The following is a 23,940-nucleotide window of genomic DNA, read 5'->3' on the forward strand; positions in this document are numbered from 1 at the left end:
TGTTGAATGATTCTGTGACAGAGCTCTGCTGAGAGGGGAAGAAGTGGGTCACTGCACGCCCTGTTTGCCAACTCCCTCTGACCTACGGTAGCATGTGAGGATGAAGGTGTGGCCTTGGCACTGACCATACAGAATAACTGGCCAAGCAAAGCACTGTCCAGAGGTCCTTCATCAGCGACTTTGTTCGGAGGGGCAGGGGTGACTGATGGTGGCCGCTGTGACCTCCCCACTTCGCTTATAACCCAACCCAACACCATGTTTCCATCCTGTGGACAGGCGGCCCCAGCTCTCCTGAGTACCTGTTGTTGTCCACATAGCGGATCAGCATGGGGTAGAAGGCGTAGAGGTCTCTGCAGAGGACCGCAAACTCGTCCAGGATGAGGAGCTCCGCCTCCTGAGTGTCTCCCTTGGTGTCGGCTTTCAGCTGCTCCTCCTCCTGCACAGTCTTTACCGCCTTTTTCTTCAGCTTCTCCAGAGTTGGGATGAAGTGGCTTTTCAGCAGGTCTGGCCGGGCTTTGCTGATGATCGGCTGGGCATACACTGCGTTGGCAAACAAAAGGCCTCCCCCTCATTTCACACATTAGGGCAATGGATAAAAAGGAAATTAGGGAGACTGAAAGGCAAGGCTGCTACATTCCGTGGACTCAGGACAGCCCTGCCCTGTTCCCTTCCTTAATTGTCCCCTCGGAACTTATTTCCCTCTCACAAAGCCACAAGTCAGGGGCAGGTTCCCTACTCCTGTTCTGCTTGTCCGGGCCGCAGGGAGCCTGGCTGCCCCAGAACTCCTAACTCATGCCTGGCGTTGGCCACACCTCCTAGCTCCTCGTCACCTACGTTCAGGATGTTCGTCTAGTTTGGGCTCACCAGCTAGATGATAAATTCCTTGAATGGAGCCTTTTTCCCTCCCAATAAGCAGCACTGGGCTGAGCCAAGAGTAGGCACTTAGTACTATGGTTTCTGGTTACTGTACAGAAAAATCTGCTGTTAAAAATACACTAATCCAACCACAGTTCTCAGTCCCCCAATGCTTGAGAACTGCTACCTCACTGCCTGGGGGCTCCTCTGGGCCCTGAAGAGGACAAACAATCACCGGCATAGTGAACCGAGAGAGAGAGAGGCTGGTGTGGCCACCGGAAGTCAAAGAGCAGACAAAGCAATCAGGGGGGTTTGGGACTGGGATTCTGGCCCTCTTCAAGAGAATACCTACCTATACACCTCACCCTGTTTCTTAAACCGAGTATCCTCTTGGTCTACTTGATCATAAAGATCAGAATCAGAGTAATTATAAAAAAATTAAGTGAAATAAAATTGGTAAGAGCCATGAACTACTGCCAACATGCTCTGTGTTTTGTGCCTTTCAAAGTTTCTTTAGCTGGGGGGCATTTCGGTTGGAAATAGCCTACATCTGGCACTGTTTTTTGTTGTTGTTGTTGTTGTTGTTTTTTTTTTAAATCTCACTGCCTTATTTTTTCCCTTCAGCAATGACCGTTGTAGAAGGAGGAGGTGGAGGCAGCTACCTGCGGAGGGGCACTGTCCAAGAAGACAAAGCTCAGGTAGGACAGTTCAGGGTTCCTACCCGCCTGGCCCTGAGGCATGCTTCTGCTCACGCCCCAGAATCAGAAAGGCTATTCCAGATGTGGGTGAGTTGGGCTTACAACTTAAAATCTACTTTGTTTCAGTACCAGTAATTAGGTGGCCCCTGAGACCGGGATACCCTGTGGAATAACAGGGCGAGTCCACTTGCCCCCTATGCCTTTCATGCTAGGCCATCGCCCTTCTCTGCCCCTCTAGGGAGCTGAGGGAGCCTGTCCTTCCAGCTCCTTCCTTCCCTGAATCCCTTATGAACTACAAAGTAGAGCTTCTCAACAAAGTGTCTTGGGGTTTTTCTTGGGCTATTGTCTTGGCAATATTCTTGGGCTAATAGGTAAGAAAGGAACGTCAATTTTATTTACTCGTACGTTCACAGAGGCCTGCGCTATCTAGTAGCTATGAGCACCTAGAATATTTATCATTCTGAGCTCAGTTCATTGCAGAGACAGGAAGAGGGTGGAAACTTTTCTTCCCTGGTCTTGCAGAGGAATACCTCCTCATTTGTCCAGGAAGGTAAATATCTAGGGTTGGGCTAATAGCTCCCTTTGGTGCAGCCCCTGTGTTTCCTGGTCCAGGGGGTGGCGTGGGTGAATGGCTACCACAGAGTTGTCTACATGCTGTGGGTCCATCAAAAACAATGACCTTGCCTTGGCTTTTGTGCCCTCGGACTCTGCTTTGACACAGAAGACACTAAATATTCATGATTTCCTGACTGTGGGAAGTGTGGTCATTCCTTTTTGAAGTCTTTCCTTTTTCTTTTTTTCTTTCTTTTAGGGTTGCTTCACGAATAGAAAATCAGGTAACAAAATTCATTAAGAGCCTACTGCATGCAAGGAATTCTAGAGGAATACTGAAATGAAAACTCAAAAAACCCAAAATGATGCTGTTGGGAACCTAGCTTAGGGAGTGTCTTAGAAAGCATAACATGAAATACAAATGGTGGTGACTTGCAGTACAGCCCAGAATGGAGTGAGTCTAATACGTGTACGGAACACACAGGAGCACTTATGGGGAAACTATGGACAGTTATTACTCAAAGAGCAAACAAGATGCTTAAGTACCAAAAGCGAATAAAGCAATGAACATCTGAGCCAGGCAGAGTGTATGGAGAAGGGCTTCCTGGAGATGGGAGGGACCTGGCTGAGCTGGGAGTAGACGGGAGCATTTGCTCCCGGAGGTTCTCCAGGGGGGTAACTTTTTCCTGGGAACTAACTAAGAGGGGGAGGGAGACTAGTTTAGAGATGGGCTGAGAGATGAAAAGAGAATGCAGGCCTCCCGGCCCTGGGGGAACAGGTGGGGCGGGGAGAAGAGGCATTTGTGGTACCTGCGATACGTTTCATCCAGGATGCCTCATCGATGCCCAGGTTGTTGTTGATGATTTTCAGAATGTTTCCCAGGATGACACTGAGGTGTTCAGATGTGACCTTGGTACACCAGGGCCCTGTGCTGGGGGGCAGGTGCTCAGGCCCCCGCTCCCACCAGTAGGACAGGTAGTTGCAGAGCATGGGCAAGATCACCTCGATGACATGGGGCATCTCTGTGTACCGGGCCCCTGACTCAGCCAGGTCGCTGATCTCCTTCATCAGGCCTTCCAGCTGCGGGATGTCAGGACACATCTCTTCCACTGTGTCCGGCATGCCCAGAACTGACCGAGGGGGTACAGGGAGAACACAGGCACAGGAATTCAAAAGCACAAATAATGCAACCCATTCTATCCATCCCACCCTTCCTCTGGTCTTTTAGACATTAAGCAGTCACCCTCAAGCCTCATTTGAGTGAGCACTGGATGTAGGGGAGCTTCTGTCCTCCAGGTTTCTGTGTAAAGATGACAGCTTCCAGAGGCTGGGTTGGCTTCCTGGAAGCCATACTTGATTAAAACGCTTCAACTTAAGGCCAAAGGAGCGTAACAGAGACAGGTGAGGGATACCTCCTAAGACTTCCCTGAGATGCAGCCTATCTCTTGGCTTTTCCCTTTCTGTCTTACCGCACGCATGGCAGAAAAGGTGATACTAGATGGAGAAAAGCACCTACTCTGTGTTTAGGTGAAACCTTATAGTTCAGTCACCTGGATCTCTGTACTGTTTGGAAAAAGAAAAGAAACCCCTCTCATCAAATATTCCTTCAGCTGTACCAAAGACAACATTACTTTCCATCTGATTGAGATTCTGGAGGAAAAAACAATTACACTTGTGTTAATGTCTGCATTTACCACAGAAGTTACTCATGAGGTGATAGGTGCTAAGGCCACCTGTCATGCACCTAAACCTCTTTGTTTGTGAAGGCTTCTGTGCAAGGAAGAGTGAGTAAACCCCATCTTTTCCTCACACTGAAGACTGTGGTCACTTCACTGGCCATGGACAGACAGGTCAACGCAGTGACAGATGAAGTTCAACATGAAACCAAGGAAGGCTGTCGGATACAAGAATCGCAAACAGCAGCCAGGGGCTACATGTCCTGTTCCACTTAAGTGAAAGGACAGGACAAGATAGGAGGAGACACCAGTAGTAACCCAAGGTTTCTGATGGATAAGAAGATAACAAGGACTCTGAAAGAAGCACGGGCCCAGAGCTCTGTCTCCTCTACCCCCCGTCCCCTGCCCCCATCTGCTTGGGTTGGGTCAACCCGGACCTGGACAGGGATCATGGGCAAACTCTACCCGCAGGCCAAACTTCTCACATGTGGCCAAAGCAGGGGGCCAGGGAATCTGAGAAGCCATAAGCAAATGTGGAACACTTTTCTGGAACATCAGTTTCACTAGATGACTTGAGGAAAATATTTCTGATATTTGGAGAAAAATGCAAAGTTCTCATGGATTTCTAAGGACAAAGCAGAAGACCCCAGATAAAATGTTATCTTTTGTGAACTGGGTTATACCTGTAGGCCCTGTGCCACTGGGGTCACTGTGGGCTAGAAGTCTCCCTCCTCAAGATTTTAGGTACGTTGGCATTGAAGGGTTAATGAATAAGAGAGGTCACAGCAAATCCTGTGGCCTTTAGGAACACTGGTCAGTTGAAAGGAACGATTTTGGTTTCTCCCTTGATTGTACTTCCTGGAGCAGAGATGTGGAGCAAGGCTGGCTGGCTGGCTTGGAGACGACGGGTCTGTGGCTGAAACCAGCAGGTGTGCTGGATGGCACGTGCCGTTGCAAGCAAAGGACACGCAGGAGCCTCCCTGCTACAGGGCAGGCCCCATGTGGCCCAAACGTTCTTTGGCTAGCCATGACCTCCTGTTGCTGTCACTAAAGTGGAAGGCATGAGGGGACCAATGTCCTTTAAAATCCAGACAATTCAAAGGATTAATAGCACGAAAGCCAAAGAATGGGACGCTCCTTTGATTTGCAGGGGAAGGGAATTCTATGGGTCAGATGTGGTCTACTCCCAATGTGGATCCCAGGCAGAGACAATCTGGCCTGTACCTTGTAGCAGAACCACCATCGGGGGTGGGGGGGCATCGACATGGGGGTCTGCAGGAGTCTCCGAAACAAAACCATTTTACACATACCAGGAGTTGTGGACAGAGAAGTCAAGACTTCTGTCTTGAAACCCAGCACACAGATCAGTGCCAACGGCCATGGATGCAGCTGAAGTTCACAACTGTTTGCTCTCAGATAATCAATTGTGTGTGTGTGTGTGTGTGTGTGTGTGTGTGTGTGTGTGTGTTTTACATGTCACACAGACAATACATCACCGTGGACACTTTTCTCCCCTACCTAAGAAAAGAGTTGCTTCAGGGTGCTGCCCTGGAATCACTGTAATGACCTTTTAAAAGTTATTTATAGGTAATTGGTCCTTGAGTGAAAGAAACATTTGTGATTCAGATGGTGTTTTATGCTTCAAATGCCACATAATAAACCCATAGGATGAAGGCTGCTGAGTTATGTACCTGAAACACAGCCTCAGCTGAGTCCTGTTAGAATTCAACACAAGACTGTTGGGGTTATCATTTGAACACACTGTCCTTTCACCTTCTACATCAGTGGTTCCCAAACTTCGGTCCTCCCACCAGTAGCAACAGTATCACCTGGGAAACTCATTAGGACCGGAATCCAGCTTTGCTAAGTTAGAAACTCTAGGGGTAGGGACTCAGCAATCTTTGTCTTAATAAGCCTTCTGCATGATTCTGATGTATGCTAGAGTTTGAGAACCACTGTGTAAGGTTCTCAAGTCCAATTTTCTTCACCTAGCAGCCCTTCCCCAAGAAGGAGGCATCAGAGAGTACCACCTCTTTGTGTAGGCAGCCAGCGGACATGGGAACCGAACCTCCTGCTCTTTCTGGAGGGCTATTCAATAAGTGTCTGGAAATAAATTGGCTGGAGACTACGTTATCTTATTTAATAATCTGATTAACAGACCACTGCCATGCATAACCAGAGGGTTAAATAATTTTGAATACCTGGAAGATACCCAGTATTAAGCCTTTTCTAGGCATATTTTCATAATTTCTGGATGAATCAGAAAATGCTCCAGGGTCTTACAGAAGAGTTACTAATATGAGTAACTGCTGGCAAAACACCAACTGTCAATTGATAAAAATGTCTGATTGACTGAACCCTTGATAAGTCAGCTCATATTATATTTCTAAACTAAAGGCTCACATCATTTGTCACCCTACACACCCCTCCTCCATCTTGGTCCCTCAGGCCACTCACTTTGTTTAATGAATGAACTCTACCTTCTTAGAGTCCATTAAGGCATCAGTCATCCTCTGGCTCCAGGCAAACCCGATTATGCCAGAATACATATTCATGTACACTCTACTTTACAAGAGCCACATACATGGTCAGTGCTCCCTCTGTTCATTAAATGAATGATGGAAACCATGGGCTCAGGGGACTTGGGCACACCCGACAGTGTGTCACTGATGGATGAAAAACTATGTCGTCTCTAATGACATTCTTCTCTCTTTTCTTCCCTGTGGAGTATGCAATGATTGATACTTATTTTTCATTTATGGATATGTCTTGTTAAATAAAGGTAAAGTACATAAAGTAAGAAGGAACATATTTCCAATAGCCCTTGAGAAGAACAATGGGACAGTGTCATGCCCTTCCTTCCCAAAGCTCATCTAGGGCTTCCCCCATCTTTCTCAAGTCCTCATTCTGCCTGCTATTGTACATCTATGAGCTCAAGAGCAGAGGAGGTCCATTTCCCAAGGCACAGCTCTACACACTGGTCAGACAGAGACACATGATCTCCTCAATCACAGCCGGAGCAGAATAAATGGATAAATATCTAGCACTGTCATGATTGGGCCCACGTCCCTTTGGAGCTGTGGAGCAACATTTGGGCTGGCCTATGTCTATGGATGTCACAGCTCTTTCTCAACCAGAGCCTGCTCAGTTGCTCAGCTCCCGTGTGAGCAGCAAGATGTGACTCATTCGTTATCAGGAAAGGGCAGAGAAAAACAAGGTTAGAGATATATTTCTGCTAGGGGAGAAAGGGTGAGGGGCAGCTGAGGGGGGTGGGAATTTAACTTAGAGAAGTCACAGGAGACTCTGGCAAGCTGAAGCAGCTGGGCAATGTCTCTTTCCTGACTAACTTTGAGAACACTAGTCTCCACTGTATTTATTTGCAATTGGGAGCAGAACTTCATTAAGTAGCCTTGTCTAAATTGTCCTGGTCAGCATTTCTGGGGGCAATGTGCTTCTTTATCTGAAATAACGAGAAGCAGGTGGGAATAAAGCCACTGTGGCTTAGCGCTCTACATTCTTACATGGAGAAAAGAAGGTGACAGAGGAATGTGCCAGAAATTACCACACCATGGGACTAATCAATATTAAGAACCAATATTCTCTGAAAATATTGATAGACAGTAACATGTACTATTAGTGTCTATCAATATTTTCAGAGAATATTGGTTCTGAATAGAACAGGTTCTAGTTTGAAATGATTTAGTGTAGTTTTTTCTTCCTTAATATTGATTAGTCCCATGGTATAGTAATTTCTGCTTCATGTTACATCAAATCATTATAGTTCTTTCTAGTTGGAGTCCAAGCATGATTCAAGCTCCCTTGTTTGAAGCTCCTCTGTTCTATTCCATTGACTTCCAGTAGGATCACAATTTATCCACATAGGAGGGACTCACCCTTGAGTCTCATATCTTTGTGATCTCCTATAAGTACTCAAGTGTATATAATTATATTTTTTTCTCCTATTAATGTTTCATTGGGTGAAGGGTGGTCTCAGCCAACAACAATGAAGAGTAGAGAGAAAATTACTTTTCCTCTCCTATGTAGTGCTGAAGCAGTCACAGACAACATGTAAATGAGTAAGTGAGACCATATTCCAATAAAACACTATTTATAAAAATAGGCAGCAGCCCAGATTAGGCCCATAGCTATAGTCTGCCTACTGCTGTTCCAAAAATTATTATGTTAATACTCCTGTTAACTTCTCTTTCTCATATAATTTCAATCCTTTCTGGTGGTGTTTTTTTCCACCTTTTTAAATTTAAATTCAATTAGCCAACATATAGTACATCATTAATTTCTGATATATTGTTCAATGACTCATTAGTTGTGTATAACACCCAGTGCTCATTGCATCACATGCCCTCCTTAATGTCCATCACCCCTGGTTACCACATCCCCCCACCCCACTCCCTTCTGTAAACCTCAATTTGTTCCCCAGAGTCCAGAATCTTTCATGGTTTGTCTCTCTCTCTGATTTCCTCCCATTCAGTTTTCCCTCTTCCCCTATGATCCTCTGCACTATTTCTTGTACTCCAAATATGAGTGAAATCATATGACAATTGTCTTTCTCTGATTGACTTAGTTCACTTAGCCCAATAACCTCCAGTTCCACCTACGTCGATGTAAATGGTAGGTATTCACCCTTTCTGATGGGTGAGTAATATTCCATTGTATATATGAACCACACCTTCTTAATCTATTCGTCTGTTTAAGGGCATCTGGGCCCTTCCACAGTTTGGCTATTGTGGACACTGTTGCTATGAACATTGGGGTGCATATGGCCTTCTTTTCACTACATCTGTATCTTTGGGGTAAATATCTAGTAGTGCAATTGCTGGGTCATAGGGTAGCTCTATTTTTAATGTCTTGAGGAATCTCCATACTGTTTTCCAGAGTAACTGCACCAACTTGCATTCCCACCAACAGTATAAGAGGTTGGTGTTTTTCTATGTTTTATTTTTTAAAATGATAGACCACATATGGTTATCATACTTGGAAACACAGTCACTCCCTGGACTTCGAAAGTACAATTAGGTTACTAGTGCACATGTGCCCCTTATGATGACACTCTGGAGAGGACTAATAAAGAAGTCATGTCCCCACATGCAGAAGGGGACTTAAGGCCCAGGGCAGACTAGAGAGCCTAAGTATTTAGGATAGAAGGGATTTAGAAATCAACCACACTGTCTCATTGTACAGAAGAGTCCCAAAGTCCCAACGTCTAGTGATAACAAAGAACTTGCCTGTGTCCATTTTTCCAGTAATATGGAGACATACAACATGGACCCTAGATTTGACCTGCTGCCCCCTCTCAGAGTATATAAACCAAAAGTGCTGCAAGGCTGCTCTTCCCTGCCTGGGTGACCTTCCTTCCTAGCTACTCTCCTCTCAACACATGGGTTGGTGACCTCTGAGGGAAGATACTTACTAGACCTCTCCCTGGAGGTTTTGGTGTTGAAGACCGAGAGTGGATTGTAGCGATTAAGCGTGGGCTCCAGGAACGCCACTGGGATGGCAGCTGCCAGTGAGGCCAGACATTCTCCAAGGGCAGGACGTTGCCTAGAAACAAAGAAGTCCATTTAGAAGTGGTGTCACCACATGCTGGCCCCATGCATGGTGGACCAGGCCTCTTTCCTAAAATGTTCCAGGCCATCTCCCCATGGATTACTCTACTAGACATCCTGGGATCCTGGGCTCAGCAAAATTACAAGCACTTCTCCCTTCCCCATCTTTTCTCTGAACATTGACCAGTGGCGTACAATGGTCTTTCCACAGGGAACCTGGTTCTTAAACCTGGTTAAGGCAATATAATAATACACTTTATAGCTCTGTTCTTCTCTTGCAGCATTTCTGAGAAGTTTTGCTGTCATCCAAATTGAATTTGACCCCTTCTCTGTTCTCAAAATGTTTTGAAATCTGTGTAATCTGTGTCTATTCCCTGCTTTGGATGGAGCTGGTGTCAGCCAGTGGGAACAGGAGATAATAGGCCCAAAGCACCAAGAAAGCACAAAATAAAAGACCTGCCTTGCAAGAGAAACAACACATCCTGAAGCACATTGCTTGATTTAGAGGAAAGACCTCTAGTACCTGTTAGTTCTCACAAATATTCTACACAAATATTTGAGTGTCCATCATGTATAAAGCTCTCAGTCTCGGTCTTTCTGGGAAATGAGCAACCAAACAAGAAAAATATGCTTAGGATTTCTTGTTCAGATTTCTAGTTCTCCAACTGGAAGAACTTCTGCTTGCTTGCCTGCTAGCCAAGTCAGCAAACATAAGTAATGGAACCAGCCACACATTGGTCAAAGCAGAGCTGGTACTGAGATAGAGCCTCCCCCTCCTGGACCTGGGTTTAGCCTTGGAGTTGTACTGGCTATTTCAGCAGATCCTTCCTGCTGGTGAGTCACACAGTGACAGTGTGGGCTGGAAGGGCCCTGTATGGGTGCTGACATCTATTGCTTTCTGATGAATGAGAGACCAGAGCCATCTGTTTTTCCGTCATCATATCTTTGTTCTGTCAATTACTGGCATTTGATCACTGTCAGACTACACACCTGTTAGGTGAGTTACACAGGTGATGTCAGTTCCCAAATAAGGAGGAAAAGGTCTTTAAACTAATACCATGAGTCTTTTGTGAGACCACGATACAAAGATAGTGGAAAATGCTGACGATAGGTCTATAATTAAGAAGTGGATGGGGCTTACAGTGTTCAAACATCTTGTTCACCTTCCTTTGTGTCTGACCAATCAGAATGAGTGCTGATGTTGTGTGCATGAAGCCCACTACACAGTCCTTGGGAGCTGAGGGTGTCAGGCTGCATCTTGGGGGATGTTATGGAACCATCATGGGGAAAACTGCCAGCTAGAGAGGGCACATTTGGAGCCAGGAGCAAATGCTTACATGCCTACCGCTGTTCTATGGAAACAAAAAGGCATTCAGCCCTCCGGAATCCCTTAGCTCCCCCAACCAAAACCTGAACTGAAAGCTGTGTTAATTGCCCTTCACTGTGATAACAGCCAACAATTCCAACAGCACCAAGAAGGCAGCATGTCAAAAGTGTAGGGTCTCTGGATGTGTATAACAAGTATTTACTACGGGGTGGGGAGGGGGGTGGCTAGGGGACCCACTGCCTCCTGAGAAATAAGCCAGACTCTGACCATTAGCCTTTGTCTTCCAGAAAGTAAAAAGCTTTCTCCTTAGAACACTGAAGCAATACGATAAGATAACATATTTATGGTCTAATTACAAGAATTAGGATCAATGGGCAACTTCATTATAGCAGAGAAAGAGACACACTTGAATTGGCTTAAAAATGTGATCTTAATTGGTCCTGAGAAAATAAGTTGGTATGACTATTTGGGGAAGAATCAGAAGCTCCAAGGGTCTAAGAACTGCTGAGAGGCAAGAGGAGTTTGCTGGACCGGAGGGAGGAGGGTGGGTGAATGAGCGAGTGGAAAACTGTCTTGGAATCCATCCCCCTCCCCCCATCTTTTGTCACCAAACCTATGAAAAAAGTCACCTTTTGATTTATTTAAAGGACAATTAATATATGTGGTTTTAATACTCATCTTCTATCTTCTTAGGCTCATCTTTTTAAGGGACTAGCTGACAGTTTGCTTAGCTGTGAAGTGTTTGAGCAGAGAGCTTTAAAATCAGCCTCTGACAATCAAGCAATCACTTCTTAGGTGATGGCACAGCCTTATCCTTGCACTGGAGGTGGGACTGAGATTCCCCATCCGGGTCTGCTCTGGCATGAGCAGCAGCCCTCAGACAGAACAGTCCTCTGTGTCGTGTGTGTCCAGCTGCAGGATGCACCGCTGCTGGACGGCGAGGGAGTGAGGCGTGGGCTTCTCTGTGGGGACCTTCGGCACCACGGCCTCCCTTCTGAGCAAGCCTGTTTCAACCAACCACAGTGGCCATTGAGGAGAGATTTTATTTCCTCAGTCTTGCCTTTCTGGGAGGAGGAAAGAAGGAGCTAAGCTGTGAAGGTGAAGGAAATGCCATAGGGAGAGCACAGATGAAAGAAAATCTGGGTGAAAATCAGGATGACAAGGGGCTAAGGTCAAATCTGAGGCAAACTCAACTTGGCCCAGCAAGACGAACCTTGGAAACAGGGGTGCCTGAGTGGCCTCGGTGATAACTTGACCCATTCTTCTTCTCTTTTCTCTTTCTCTCATCAAATTAAAGTCCTGATCTCACAGAGGTGGATTTCTAGAAAGTTAGTCTGGGCAAAGGAAACCTGTGGGGGCAAATGCCAGTTTTGCAGTGTTGTGTTGCCCTGGGGGCATGCACTCCCTGTGTTCTCTGATATTAATTGCTGACAAATCTGAGTCTCAACCAGCTCACAGCAGAGCGTTTTCTAGTCCAGGGCGCACAGTGATGCTAATTAGCCATTTGGCCAAAAGGGATAAGCAACAGTGCTCCTGGTTTCACTGAGAAAAGTTCTGTAAAAGTAAAACCCAGAAGTCTGCCAATGACCTTGGCCTCCAGGCTCATAGAGGCACTGAGCAAAGGCCTGCAGTTAGGATGCTTCTCTGGTCATTAGCGCCCCCCAGGGGGCAGTGTGGGTATGCACTGAGCAGAACGAGGGCCACTGAAACAGCTTGAGCAACCAAACGGTCTGCTTGAAGAGTTGTTCACTGGATATGGAACTCTCTTTTCCCCCTTCAGTTCTTACTGCCTAGCATATACAGTATTTTTCACATGGTAAAACTTGGTCAACAGTGACAGATTAAAGAGGGTACTATTTGTACTTCAATTTTCGTTACTTTCTAATTTGATAAGTGGCAGGCTCTCCTTGCCCATCTCTTGATTTTATTTCATTGATCCAGATCTAGCTTCTCAAATGTCTATTGTTAGGGATCCAGACAGAGGAAGGCATCACAGTAGTAAGATGTATGTCTTGTACGTATCTGGTGCTTTGCAATTTTGAGAGTTCCTTCACGTATGTTCTAAAGGATGCCAAGGAGAGGAAGTACTATGTAGCAGAGGGGCAGAAAGGAGAGGCAGGCCACAGCTCTAGACCAGCAGTACAAGTCACCTCAGAGGTTTAGGGAAGGTGTGCAATGTTTGGTCAGAAATGATCGGTCAAAGGGGGCAGGGTAGGAAGGAATAAATATCTCTACAGTGTGAAGGGGAGAAACAGTTTTCATTTGAAATAAAATGAAGTGTTGAAGCTTAAATCATTTTCCAAGTTTCACTTATTGACCAACCTCAAATGCTATGATTAAAGTATCTCTACATCAAAGAAGGCAAGTATTCTCAGTGGTTAAATGCATAAGAGCCTTTATCCTTTGCTGAAAATTTGTTGAAAACTCTGTCAGTGACCTCAGTGTTGTCTCAACTGGAACATATTCCAAAAGAAAAGTCTCTGTTTTGTTTCAGTGACTTCCTTCTCTTTACCGTCAACCCTATCACTGGGGTGTTTGGAATCTCTCCCACCCACGGTGCACACACAAGATGTAGCTAGAAACCAAATATTTAGCAGTTCCCTTACAATCCTGCAGACATTTGTTAGCCAAGGAAACTTTAGCAAAAGGTGGCAGAGAAATGGTGCATTTGAAGTTTCCTCCCTAACGTGCATAAGAAATGGGGGAAAAATTGGGAAGATATTGGGATCTTTGCTGAAATGAGAAAATGTGTGATAACATCAAGCCACAAAATATGGACCTAACCAAGTGGGGACACTGAAACTGAAACATACTTTCTGGGCTAATAGCAGAGTGTAGTCATCTCTGGAAGTAAATGAGGGGATTCTGAGGAGCCCAGAATATGAACTTGTGCTTGAAACAATGAAGGGTGGAGGTGGGGCTGGGAGACCAGCTGGGGATGCAGGATCAGGTTCATATTGCAGAGAGCAGGCAGGACAGAGTAGGGAAGAAGTGTACATGCCTCCTCCATTCAGGAGGTAGAGTAGAAGAGTGAGAAGTGACCTGTCCTGTAGCTGCTGACCCAAGTCTTCTACTGGATGGAATAAACCTACTTTACTTATTATTTTTTAAAAAATTTTATTATTTAATATTTTATTAATTTATTCATTTGACAGAGAGTGAGCACACAAGCAGGGGGAGCAGCAGGGAGAGAGAGAGAGAGAGGGAGAAGCAGACTCCCCGCCAAACAGGGAGCCCAATGTGGGACTGGATCCCAGGACTGGATCATGACCTGAACTGTATGGAGACGCTTAACTGACTGAGCCACCACCCAGGTACCTGGCATAAACCTACTTTAATTGACTATATAAAAGCCCTATGTCTTTAGGATGTGCTAAAAATTTTACCTGTGACCTCTCACCTGGGCCCCTTGCTTACTTACTTTTGTTGGGGGAGACACCAAAGGCTAGAGGTGGATGCACCCTAGAACTTAAGGCACTGTGGGTAGAGTGAGGGAGTCCTGAGCCAGCTTGTCAGATATGAAGCTGGATGATGTTTCTTCCCCATACACTCCTTCAACACACACACACACACACACACACACATACACACACACGTGTGCATAATGCTCCTTTCCATTCTTGAGAACTAGCAGTGTAGCTAATGAACAAGAAATAGTTGAGAAACATGGTTCTGAGGGAGAATTATCCAGGGAAAAATAAAAATTTGTTTCAATACATTCACAGAAAATAAAGAAACTAAAGAGAGTAAGGAACATGGAGAAAGTTTGAGAAATACCTTATAAACCCCAAATAGGAAAGATCAGGTAGCTAAAAGTTACTTGGGAGAAAGGGAGAAATGTGGAAGGTTAAGGAAAAGCCAACAAATACAACCTCTCTCTAAATAACAGTAGGGGAAAAAAACTCCACAATAACATAATAAAGTGAAAGATTTATAAAAAATGGAATACCCAATTCTGAACACTGAGGGGGCATATTAAGTTCTGAGGAGAAGCAGAGGGGGCTGATACAGAATAAGCACATCCTGGAACATATTATAGAACTTAATGAGCTTCAAGACTGAAGAAGGAATCCAATGAACAGCCAGCTTCTCCCCTCCCACTGCAAAGTCACGTATAAGTCAGTAAATCACCTGGCCTGGGGCATTGTCAGAACACAAAGAAGCAAAGTCTATATATGCTTCTGCGGGGAAAAATATTATGACCCAAGGATTTTATACAATACCACAGAAATTGTTCAAAAGTCGAGGGGGAATATTCCAAAATATGCAAGGATTCAAGAGTATCTAAGAACTCTTACAGAAACAAGTACTTAATGATGAATCTGGCCAACCAAGACACAAATCAAAATAAAAAATTTGAAATAGGAAAGTCATGGTTTAAAAGGATTGGCTATTTGCTGAATCCTTACAATACAAACTAAGGTAAACAACTCAGAAAATGTTGGTCCTAGAATAGAATGTAAATGTTATAAGAAATTATTATTATTATTTTTTAAAGATTTTATTTATTTATTTGACAGACAGAGATCACAAGTAGGCAGAGAGGCAGGCATAGAGAGAGGAAGGGAAGCAGACTCCCCACTGAGCAGAGAGCCTGATGCGGGGCTCGATCCCAGGACCCTGAGATCATGACCTGAGCTGAAGACAGAGGCTTTAACCCACTGAGCCACCCAGGCGCCCCAGAAATTATTATTTTAGAGAGAGAGAGAGAAAGAGAGAGTGAGCGCATGCACACGCGTGTATGTGTGTGAATGGGGGAGGACGGGGGGGGGAAGGGCAGAGAGAGAGGGAGAGAGAATCTTAAGCAGGCTCCACACCCAGTGCAAAGCCCAGTGCAGGGCTCAATCCCACAACTCTGAGATCATGACCTGAGGCAAAATCAGTAGCTGGATGTTCAACCAACTGAGCCACTCAGGTGTCCCCATTTTAAGAAACTATATAGCAAAAAAGGAGATGTAGAAAGGAATAAAAGTGTACTAAACTTGCTTACCTTATTAAAGTAGAAAGGTAATGATTATTTTATCTAAATAACAAATCTAAAAGCTGGAGTAGAATGATAAAGGAATTCAGTTTTTAACTTCATCCAACAGGACAAATTTGCAAAGCAATATGGATATTATGATCCCACATGTATACAAATGTACATATGTAGAAAATATCTGGAATGACATATACAAAATTATTAATAGTGGTTTCCTTTGGGAATTGGATCAGATTATTCAGATTCAAGATTTCTGAATTGCATTTCTGCTACCAAAATGTGCACTTGTTTAAAACTATAGCTAATCTGACAGTTGGAGAGGATGTGGAGAAAGGGGAACCCTCTTACACTGTTGGTGGGAATGCAAGTTGGTGCAGCCACTTTGGAAAACAGTGTGGAGATTCCTTAAAAAAATTAAAAATAGAGGTACCCTATGACCCTGCAATTGCACTACTGGGTATTTACCCCAAAGATACAGATGTAGTGAAAAGAAGGGCCATCTGTAACCCAATATTCATAGCAGCAATGGTTACAGTCGCCAAACTGTGGAAAGCGCCAAGATGCACTTCAACAGACGAATGGCTCAGAAGATATGGTCCATATATACAATGGAGTATTACGCCTCCATCAGAAAGGATGAATACCCAACTTTTGTATCAACATGGATGGGACTGGAGGAGATTATGCTGAGTGGAATAAGTCAAGCAGAGAGAATCAATTATCATATGGTTTCACTTACTTGTGGAGCATAAGGAATAACATGGAAGATATTGGGAGAAGGAGGGGAGAAGTGAGTTGGGGGAAATCAGAGGGGGAGACGAACCATGAGAGACTGTGGACTCAGAAACATACTGAGGGTTTTGGAGGGGAGAGAGTGGGGGTTAGGTGAGCCTGGTGGTGGGTATTATGGAGGGCATGTATTGCATGGAGCACTGGGTGTGGTGCATAAACAATGAATCTTGGAACACTGAAAAAATAAACTAAATTTAGAAAAAAAACCCCAGCAAACTACAGCTAATCTGACAGCTGAGAATGGCAAAGGTCCAGTACTGTATCACATAGAAACTCATTAAACACTAAGGTAACAGCCTCATGTCCCTTGAGCTTTTCAGCAAGCTTTAACCACAGGGACTCTGGAAGCTATCTGGAAGCTGTGATTTTGAAGAAACAGATATTTTGTCAGCGGTTTTTTGTCATTAGCACATGATTTAGCTTGGCTATACAGTATTCCTTCTCCAATCACATACATTTACCAGCAATCTGTTAAAAAATCAAATTCAGGGGCGCCTGGGTGGCTCAGTGGGTTAAGCCGCTGCCTTCGGCTCAGGTCATGATCTCAGGGTCCTGGGATCGAGTCCCGCATCGGGCTCTCTGCTCAGCAGGGAGCCTGCTTCCCTCTCTCTCTCTCTTTCTGCCTGCCTCTCTGTCTACTTGTGATCTCTCTCTGTCAAATAAATAAAATCTTAAAAAAAAATAAAATTCAACTGAGTGAGTCTGAAGATCTCATGGTCTTTAGGTGATTCATGAATCTGGCAACATCCCATCTAGCAAGTGCCAGGGTACTTGGAGGAGATGGTACAAAATGGAAAGTTTTTATAGGAAGAAGAGTGGGGCAACAAAGTTATAAGCCAAGGGAAAAAAAAAAAAAAGGTTTTTCCAGGCTAGGTAGCTTTCCCTTAAGGGGAAGAGTTGGCGGTCTTATCCTGCAGATGACCTCATCTTCCTTTAGGGGATGGAGAGGGCCCTTGTGACAGATTACATCATTGGCACCTATTAGAAAACTCCTGATTTACCAGTTAAGATTTAGATTTCTGCAGGAGGTTGAAACTGCAATTAGGGGGGCACCTGCGTTAAGTGTCTGCCTTTGGCTCAGGTCATAATCCTGGGATCATGGTCCTGGGTTTGAGCCCCACATGGGGCTCCCTGCTGAGCAGGCAGTCTGTTTCTCTCTCTGTCTCTGCCCCTCCTGCTTGCTCACGCTCTCTCTTGTACTCTCATGCGCTCTCTCAAATATATAAATAAAATCTTGAAAAAACAAAACTAAATGAAACTGCCATGAGATTAGGTATTAAGCCCTGCTTTTGGTGACTTGGCCTGGCCCAAGTACTGCCAGTTAGGGCCTGTGGTTTTTTTTTTTGTTGTTGTTTTTTTTTAAAGATTTTATTTATTTATTTAACAGACAGAGATCACAAGTAGGCAGAGAAGCAGGCAGAGAGAGAGGGGGAAGCAGGCTCCCTGCTGAGCAGAGAGCCCGATGTGGGTCTCGATTCCAGGACCCTGGGATCATGACCTGAGCCGAAGGCAGAGGCTTTAACCCACTGAGCCACCCAGGCACCCCCTGTGGTTTTCTTTTCAACATAGTTCCACAGAAGTCATAAATCGCACTAGCTTCACTACATTTTAATATTGCCATAAACATTTAATAACCTAGGCTCAAAATCACCACCCCATTTCAGTGAGCATTTTGACTTTGCTGTACTGAAAAGATGTTGTTAAGTGCTAAAAGATGGTAAGCAACATTTTTCTAAGCCTTGCACGTGTAAGCCTCTTTTGTTCACTAATTACCTTTCAACGTAGATATTCTTTCCAGTCCCAAGGGAGTAGAGGCTGCACAGTATGTGGTAGCATGAAATCTGCACATCGCCTACTGGAAAGAACAAAGAAGAGCAGTCATTATCGTGCTTCAATCCCAACGCTTCACCTCAGGCACAAGGAGAGGGTCCGCCAACAGAAAACAAGCGCTGGCACCACCCAGGAGCTACAGAGTGCGTGTGCGCATGCATCCCACACTGGCCCCCCGCGATACAGTCCCCTTCTCCCCAGATTCTGCTTACTGAACTGGGGGACAACCCATTGACAGGAGAACACCCTCCACTGAGACATCTCTGCTGCTTTGCTGGCTTTTGATGTGAATCTCATCGTTTCTCAGGGAAAGAAATCATTTGACCAATGAGATCCATATGGGATTTTTTTTTTTTCCCCAACAGAGGGAGCCACGAAGGTTAAGTTTTATGCATAGTAGTACTTCCTTTCTCTGAAAGGAAGAATGCAAGAAATCTGAGGTTTGAATGAGTTTTTTGTTAATTTCCTCGGAAGATATGTTGAATGTCCCTATCTCTTTAGAGATATACCAAAATTTCTCATGTCCACCTGTCCCAAGTTCTCTGACGGACATTTTTCAAGAAACAAATTATATCATGATTGCGTCAGGTTTCCTGAGGGAAGGCGATGTTCCACTTGGGGATCTACAGAGTTGAATCAATCGGCTACATGCCTCTTCAATGTCTGGAACTCAGAATAAGGTAGGGACTAATTGAACATAAGGAGAACTAATTTAATTTTTAGGTTTTCAACAAGGAAGGGCATTCTTTCTATGATGTGAAATAATGAGTTCGGGTGTTCTCCCATCCCTTTGCCCACCTCCAAGGAAATAACTGATTTTCAGTTGTTCAGGGATATAGAAGTCATAGCATCAACTATCAACAGTTGGTTAAACTGAATTAAATCACGTGCCAACATTTAAAGTGTGAAATTGAGCTCGGTGGCAAAATACTTGCACTAAGTGGCTGTATGTGGTACTAAATGGAAAGTGAAATAAAACCAACTAACTATGGTCTTCTTCTGAAGGCTCAGATAATGAAAGGTTCATGGCTTTCTTTTGCTCCTGGTATCCAATGAATAATTTAGGGCTTCTTAACAGGGAAAGTGGTATCTGAAAAACCCTGGGAGCCAACCTATATCCCCTGCTGGATTACTCAGATAACCTTTTCAAATTAAGTGGGAACACATGGCTGACAGCTAAGCCAGTGGGTGGAAAATTCTGGTCCTGAATAATAGTGGGGGAAAGATGAAATATTATATACTCAAATTGGAGGATTTCTGCTCCTCTAAGTATTTATTACTTCATCTTTAAACCTAAGAAGTATGGAATAATTATCTCTCTGTTCTATTTTCAAGGTCAACTCAAGTGAATGAGTCACACGCTTCTGATCTGGGGCCCTCTGTGCACAGAAGTCCACGGTAGACAGTAATAGGACTCACAGAGTAAATCCACCCCGAACTGATGCTGCGCAACATGCTCAAAGATGGACGTCAGGATGGGGAGCAGAGCCACCGTGGTATAGTTAATATTCTGAGACACGCCTTTAATCTGCGTTCTGGAATGGGTAAACTTCCCCAGCTTCAGGTTTTCCGAAGTCTTCTCTAAGTCTTCTGCAGCATTTTCAAAGAATGCTCGTAATCCGGCCTTGACCAGCTCTGAGCCTGACTTCATGACAGTCCTGTAAGCAAATGATGTTCAAGACCAGAAGCATAATCATAATCTAAACCTTTGGCCTAAACCCCCTTCTTGCAGCTGGTGACTTGCAGTTTAATCCAGGCAGACATTCATCACTCCAGTCAACTAAAAACACTGAGTCAGAAGCAGAGAGAACAGTTAGCATCTAGGGAATCACCTGGATCACACAATCCCAAGGGGGGCGGACAACGGGATGGTGTTCTCTGTTGGATGGCATTAGCACTCCACTCTTTGGGAAATACAGGGGAGGGTTTAGAATGAATGATTTTAGTCATCCCTTATCAATATAGTGTCTCAGCTGGCTATATTCTTCCGTAAATATCTAACTAAAAGGAAAGAGAGGTGAGGTTTTCTTAGAGTTAATTAGGGGATAAGCTACTTTTATAAGGAGTAGCTGGAAATATTAGCTCTCCCATGATGCAGGACCTCTTAGAGAGAACAAAGACGTCAACTGAAGTTTAGATTTCCATTAGCTTGCAGGGATGTCTTAGCTTGGAGAAGGGGAGGTAAGAGGGACAGAAAGCCCCCTTTAAAACAGAGAGCTTTTGGGGGGAGGGTATGTGCTATGGTGAGTGCTGTGAATTGTGTAACACTGATGATACACAGACCTGTACCACTAAAATAATACATTGTATGTTAATTAAAAAAAATATATAAAAATTTCAAAACAAACAAAACAAAACAGGAAAACCAGACAGCTTCATCAGACTGCTGGAAAACAAAAACTATAGAAATGTGCCCTGTGGGAATGGAGATTAGCCTCCCCTTAAAACTATTTTATGAAACTTGGAATTGGAACAAAGCTTACAACTCAACTATTATTTTCCATATTTCGACATCTTATTCACAAGATTATGACAGGCTTGCTTCAAGGACAGATGCTTTGTATCTACAGCATTTTCAAGATAATCAACCAACCAGAAAAATAAAAACAAAGAAATGAAGTCAGTGAGGCTTGCTCCTAGTCTGTAAGGAATCATGAGCTATCTTTGTAACTTTCTAGACTTGGGTTTTGTCAGGAATGATTATCAAACATGCTGACCTGTGTTTTTAAAAGAAAGAAGGCAGGGGATTCTCTCCCAAAACTGTCCACATGCTCCTGGGAGTAAAGATTCCTCTTCCCAGCTGCAAGGGATCTGAATCCCTTGGGGTGCCTTGGCCTGATGCTATGGATTTGTGCTGTCCTAATATCACCATGTTTGTTTCTTGTTTTATGGGTTTAGGCCCCTCAAATCCCTTTAATTATCCTTAACATGTTTTTGGTAACCATTCGTAGTTTGTAGTAGATTTTCATCTTGTTGGCCAGTCCTTCAGCTGGTTTCTCTCTTCTGTATACAGTTTTGGGAAGTGTGTCCTCCTCCCAACTGTGACAGGAGCTCTGCTTAACGAGTGTGTTCAAGAAAGCTCCCTGTCTGTCCTTGTCACTCCTTCTCTTCCTCCTCTCATCAGATCAGTTATGTTTATATTACCACAACTTACACATACATGTGTTAAGACTTCTTTCCCTTTTCAGCCATCTTTTCTGCAAGATCCTCAGGCCATGGGTTCAAACCCATCTTTGTCTCTGATCTTTTAATCACACATGGCTACCCCTCCCTCCTCGGCTGCTTGGGATTCAGAGCATTATGTTCCCCCTCTCCCAGGATGCTTATGGCCCTGCCACCCATCAGGCAGCTCGCTCTTCCTTTTTTGTGTGGAGAATGAGGGACAAAGTGGCACTTCACGCTATTACATATTTTATCTTCTGAAAGATGAATTTCTCAGGAAGGGAAGACAAGAATTGATCAAATGCTCAGCTTTTAGCGTGCAGTACATGTCATGACAGTGGCTCTCCATCACGTGAGCAGAGAGATAAAGAGTGCTAATGTCAGGGGAAGATTCATCTCCCTCCTGTCTGCCCTCCCCTCCCCTCCCCTCCCCAGCTCCTTCAGAGCAGCAATGTGTCTGCTCAGCGAAGAGAGGGTTGGAGAGGGAGTCTTAAGAAACTACTGGAAAACACCGAGCAGACTTACCTTGTGTCAAGTGTCTGAGCTAAGATGTGAAGACAGCTCACCATTGTAGTAGAATCACTCCCTAGAACCAAAAATATCACCGGTGACTCCCCAAACCTTCAGCCTGTCTTTTAAATGTGATCTTAAGATGCACAAACCGCAGACCAACGTAATTAACCACCAACACACAGAGTGCCAGACCTATGCGCGGGAACAATGCATTTATCTCTGGCCTGACATGTCTGCTGTTTGATGGATGTTAGAGGCAGAGCTTAAAACATTCATTGGTGTGGAAAATTTGAGCTGTTAAGGGGTAGAGAGGTCATTTATCATACTTCAGACCAATTTTCTATGGCAAATTTAGGTGACACCTTTGTCCTAAGGCTCAGGTTGTCCAGAGGCACCCGTCATGAAGGCAAAAATGCCAAGTTATGGATAAATATAGGGAGGAGCGAGGCTTTCAGCAATACTTCTCTTCACTTACCAAAGAGGGAAATCCTGTGTCGAACAAGAGCAGCGAGTTTGCAGAAGAGGCTGAAGCAGAAAAGAAGGCGAGTGGGAAAAGCACAGAAATCCGAGGACTGGTTTGTACCCTCCCACCCCCAGACCCCCACGCTTTATAACAAGGAGCACAGAATGGATCTCTAGGCACATGCACTGTGTTCCCCTGCAAGGCTCCCCTAGACCACACTAGGAAAATGTGTGCTCCCCACCGTTTTGTTGGAGAATCATGAAGTCAACTTGGAGGCAGCCCCGACCTTGCAGGAAATAATCCTTCCGCGACAACTGCAGGATTCGGCAGTGACCAGGTTATCGCAAACCATCCCTCGCATACAGAGTCCTATGTGCTGACATATTTGTCTGCCTGACATTGGGGAATCAATGAGGATTCTGACAGGGATTGTGTTTTTTCCATCATTGCAACAGACTGCAAACCATTTTTCAGCCTTTGCTGGGGGTGGGAAGATTTAGTTGGGAGGTGGGCAAGTTGGTGGGAACAAAAGAAGATTAACGGTTCAGGGATGGGAGACACTGTGTTGGACAAAACCATTTTAGGAAATTGGTTTTCTCTGTTGTTTCTTATTAGTCTAAGGGTCCGATTGAAGGGCTGTCCTAGCCGTGCCCCTCCCTGGAAGCTGAGAAACCCATCTGCTATGAATTTAGTGCTTTTCGACCCTACCCCTGCTTTCAGCCATCTTTTCTATCATGGAACCCTTTGGAGGTCCAGTTGTGCCTTCGCGTCTGCTTTCCGTGGTGTCTGGAAGAGAGTCCTGTGCTGTTAGGAATGCCTCTGAACACACCACTGATGGGCCCTTACCCACTACAGCCATGATGTAACCTGTACTGCCAATGGCTCTGGGGAGGAGACCGCTCAGAAGTCTGACCCTATCTAACACTGGCACAGCTAGGCAAGAACTTTGCGATGCCTTCAGCAAGCAGTCCTTCCTGGTGGAACACAGAGGGGAAGGGAGACTAAAAACACCAGCTACGGGCCAAGGGCTTCCCAAGCTGAGACTAAGCTGAAGTCCTTCCCAGCCTCTCATTCGTAACTTGTGGGCTTCCTGACCCACACGGGGCAGAAGTCTTTTCAGGAACAGCTCAGATGGAGAAGAAATACATCTTGAATGTTGGCAGAGAGCAAAACTCGCTCACCTGTATGTACTGAAATGTTGAATCACTCTACTGTACACCCGAAGCTAATAATACACTACACTTTGTTAAAGGACTAGAATTTAAATAAAAACTTAAAAAAAACCCCCAAAACCCCAAACTTGCTCACCTTTAAATGCTTTTCAGTGAACGCCCTGATTTTACTGAGCTGTCTACTAGACAATCACAGCTGAAGTCCCCTGTGGGCAGTAATTTATTTCTGCAGTGAGATAAGCTGGAAACCCTGGCCTAGAGCTTCAGAGAACTCAGAGTTCGTTAACAGAAACTTGACAGCCTACTAGTGTGAAATTAAATAGGGACTGCTTTTTTGGTCTTCCCTTTGTGTCCC

The 23,940-nt window shown here is 44.7% G+C and overlaps 1 protein-coding gene across 1 annotated transcript in view; it reads right to left on the reverse strand.

Moving 5' to 3' along the window:
- LOC111159558 (ryanodine receptor 3) overlaps positions 1 to 23,940 on the reverse strand; it is a 353,621-nt gene that overhangs the window by 63,318 nt on the left and 266,363 nt on the right. Inside the window, exons 60-66 of the mRNA XM_022522093.1 lie at positions 22,426 to 22,475; positions 21,963 to 22,023; positions 19,695 to 19,933; positions 18,219 to 18,300; positions 9,210 to 9,340; positions 2,915 to 3,235; positions 300 to 540 (exon numbers count right to left, since the gene is read on the reverse strand). Coding sequence (XP_022377801.1) covers positions 300 to 540; positions 2,915 to 3,235; positions 9,210 to 9,340; positions 18,219 to 18,300; positions 19,695 to 19,933; positions 21,963 to 22,023; positions 22,426 to 22,475 — 1,125 coding nt within the window. The remainder of the gene's footprint in view (positions 1 to 299; positions 541 to 2,914; positions 3,236 to 9,209; positions 9,341 to 18,218; positions 18,301 to 19,694; positions 19,934 to 21,962; positions 22,024 to 22,425; positions 22,476 to 23,940) is intronic.

Source organism: Enhydra lutris, unplaced genomic scaffold (genome assembly GCF_002288905.1).
Source record: "Enhydra lutris kenyoni isolate GAN:26980312 unplaced genomic scaffold, ASM228890v2 scaffoldscaffold4, whole genome shotgun sequence".
Taxonomy (NCBI): domain Eukaryota; kingdom Metazoa; phylum Chordata; class Mammalia; order Carnivora; family Mustelidae; genus Enhydra; species Enhydra lutris.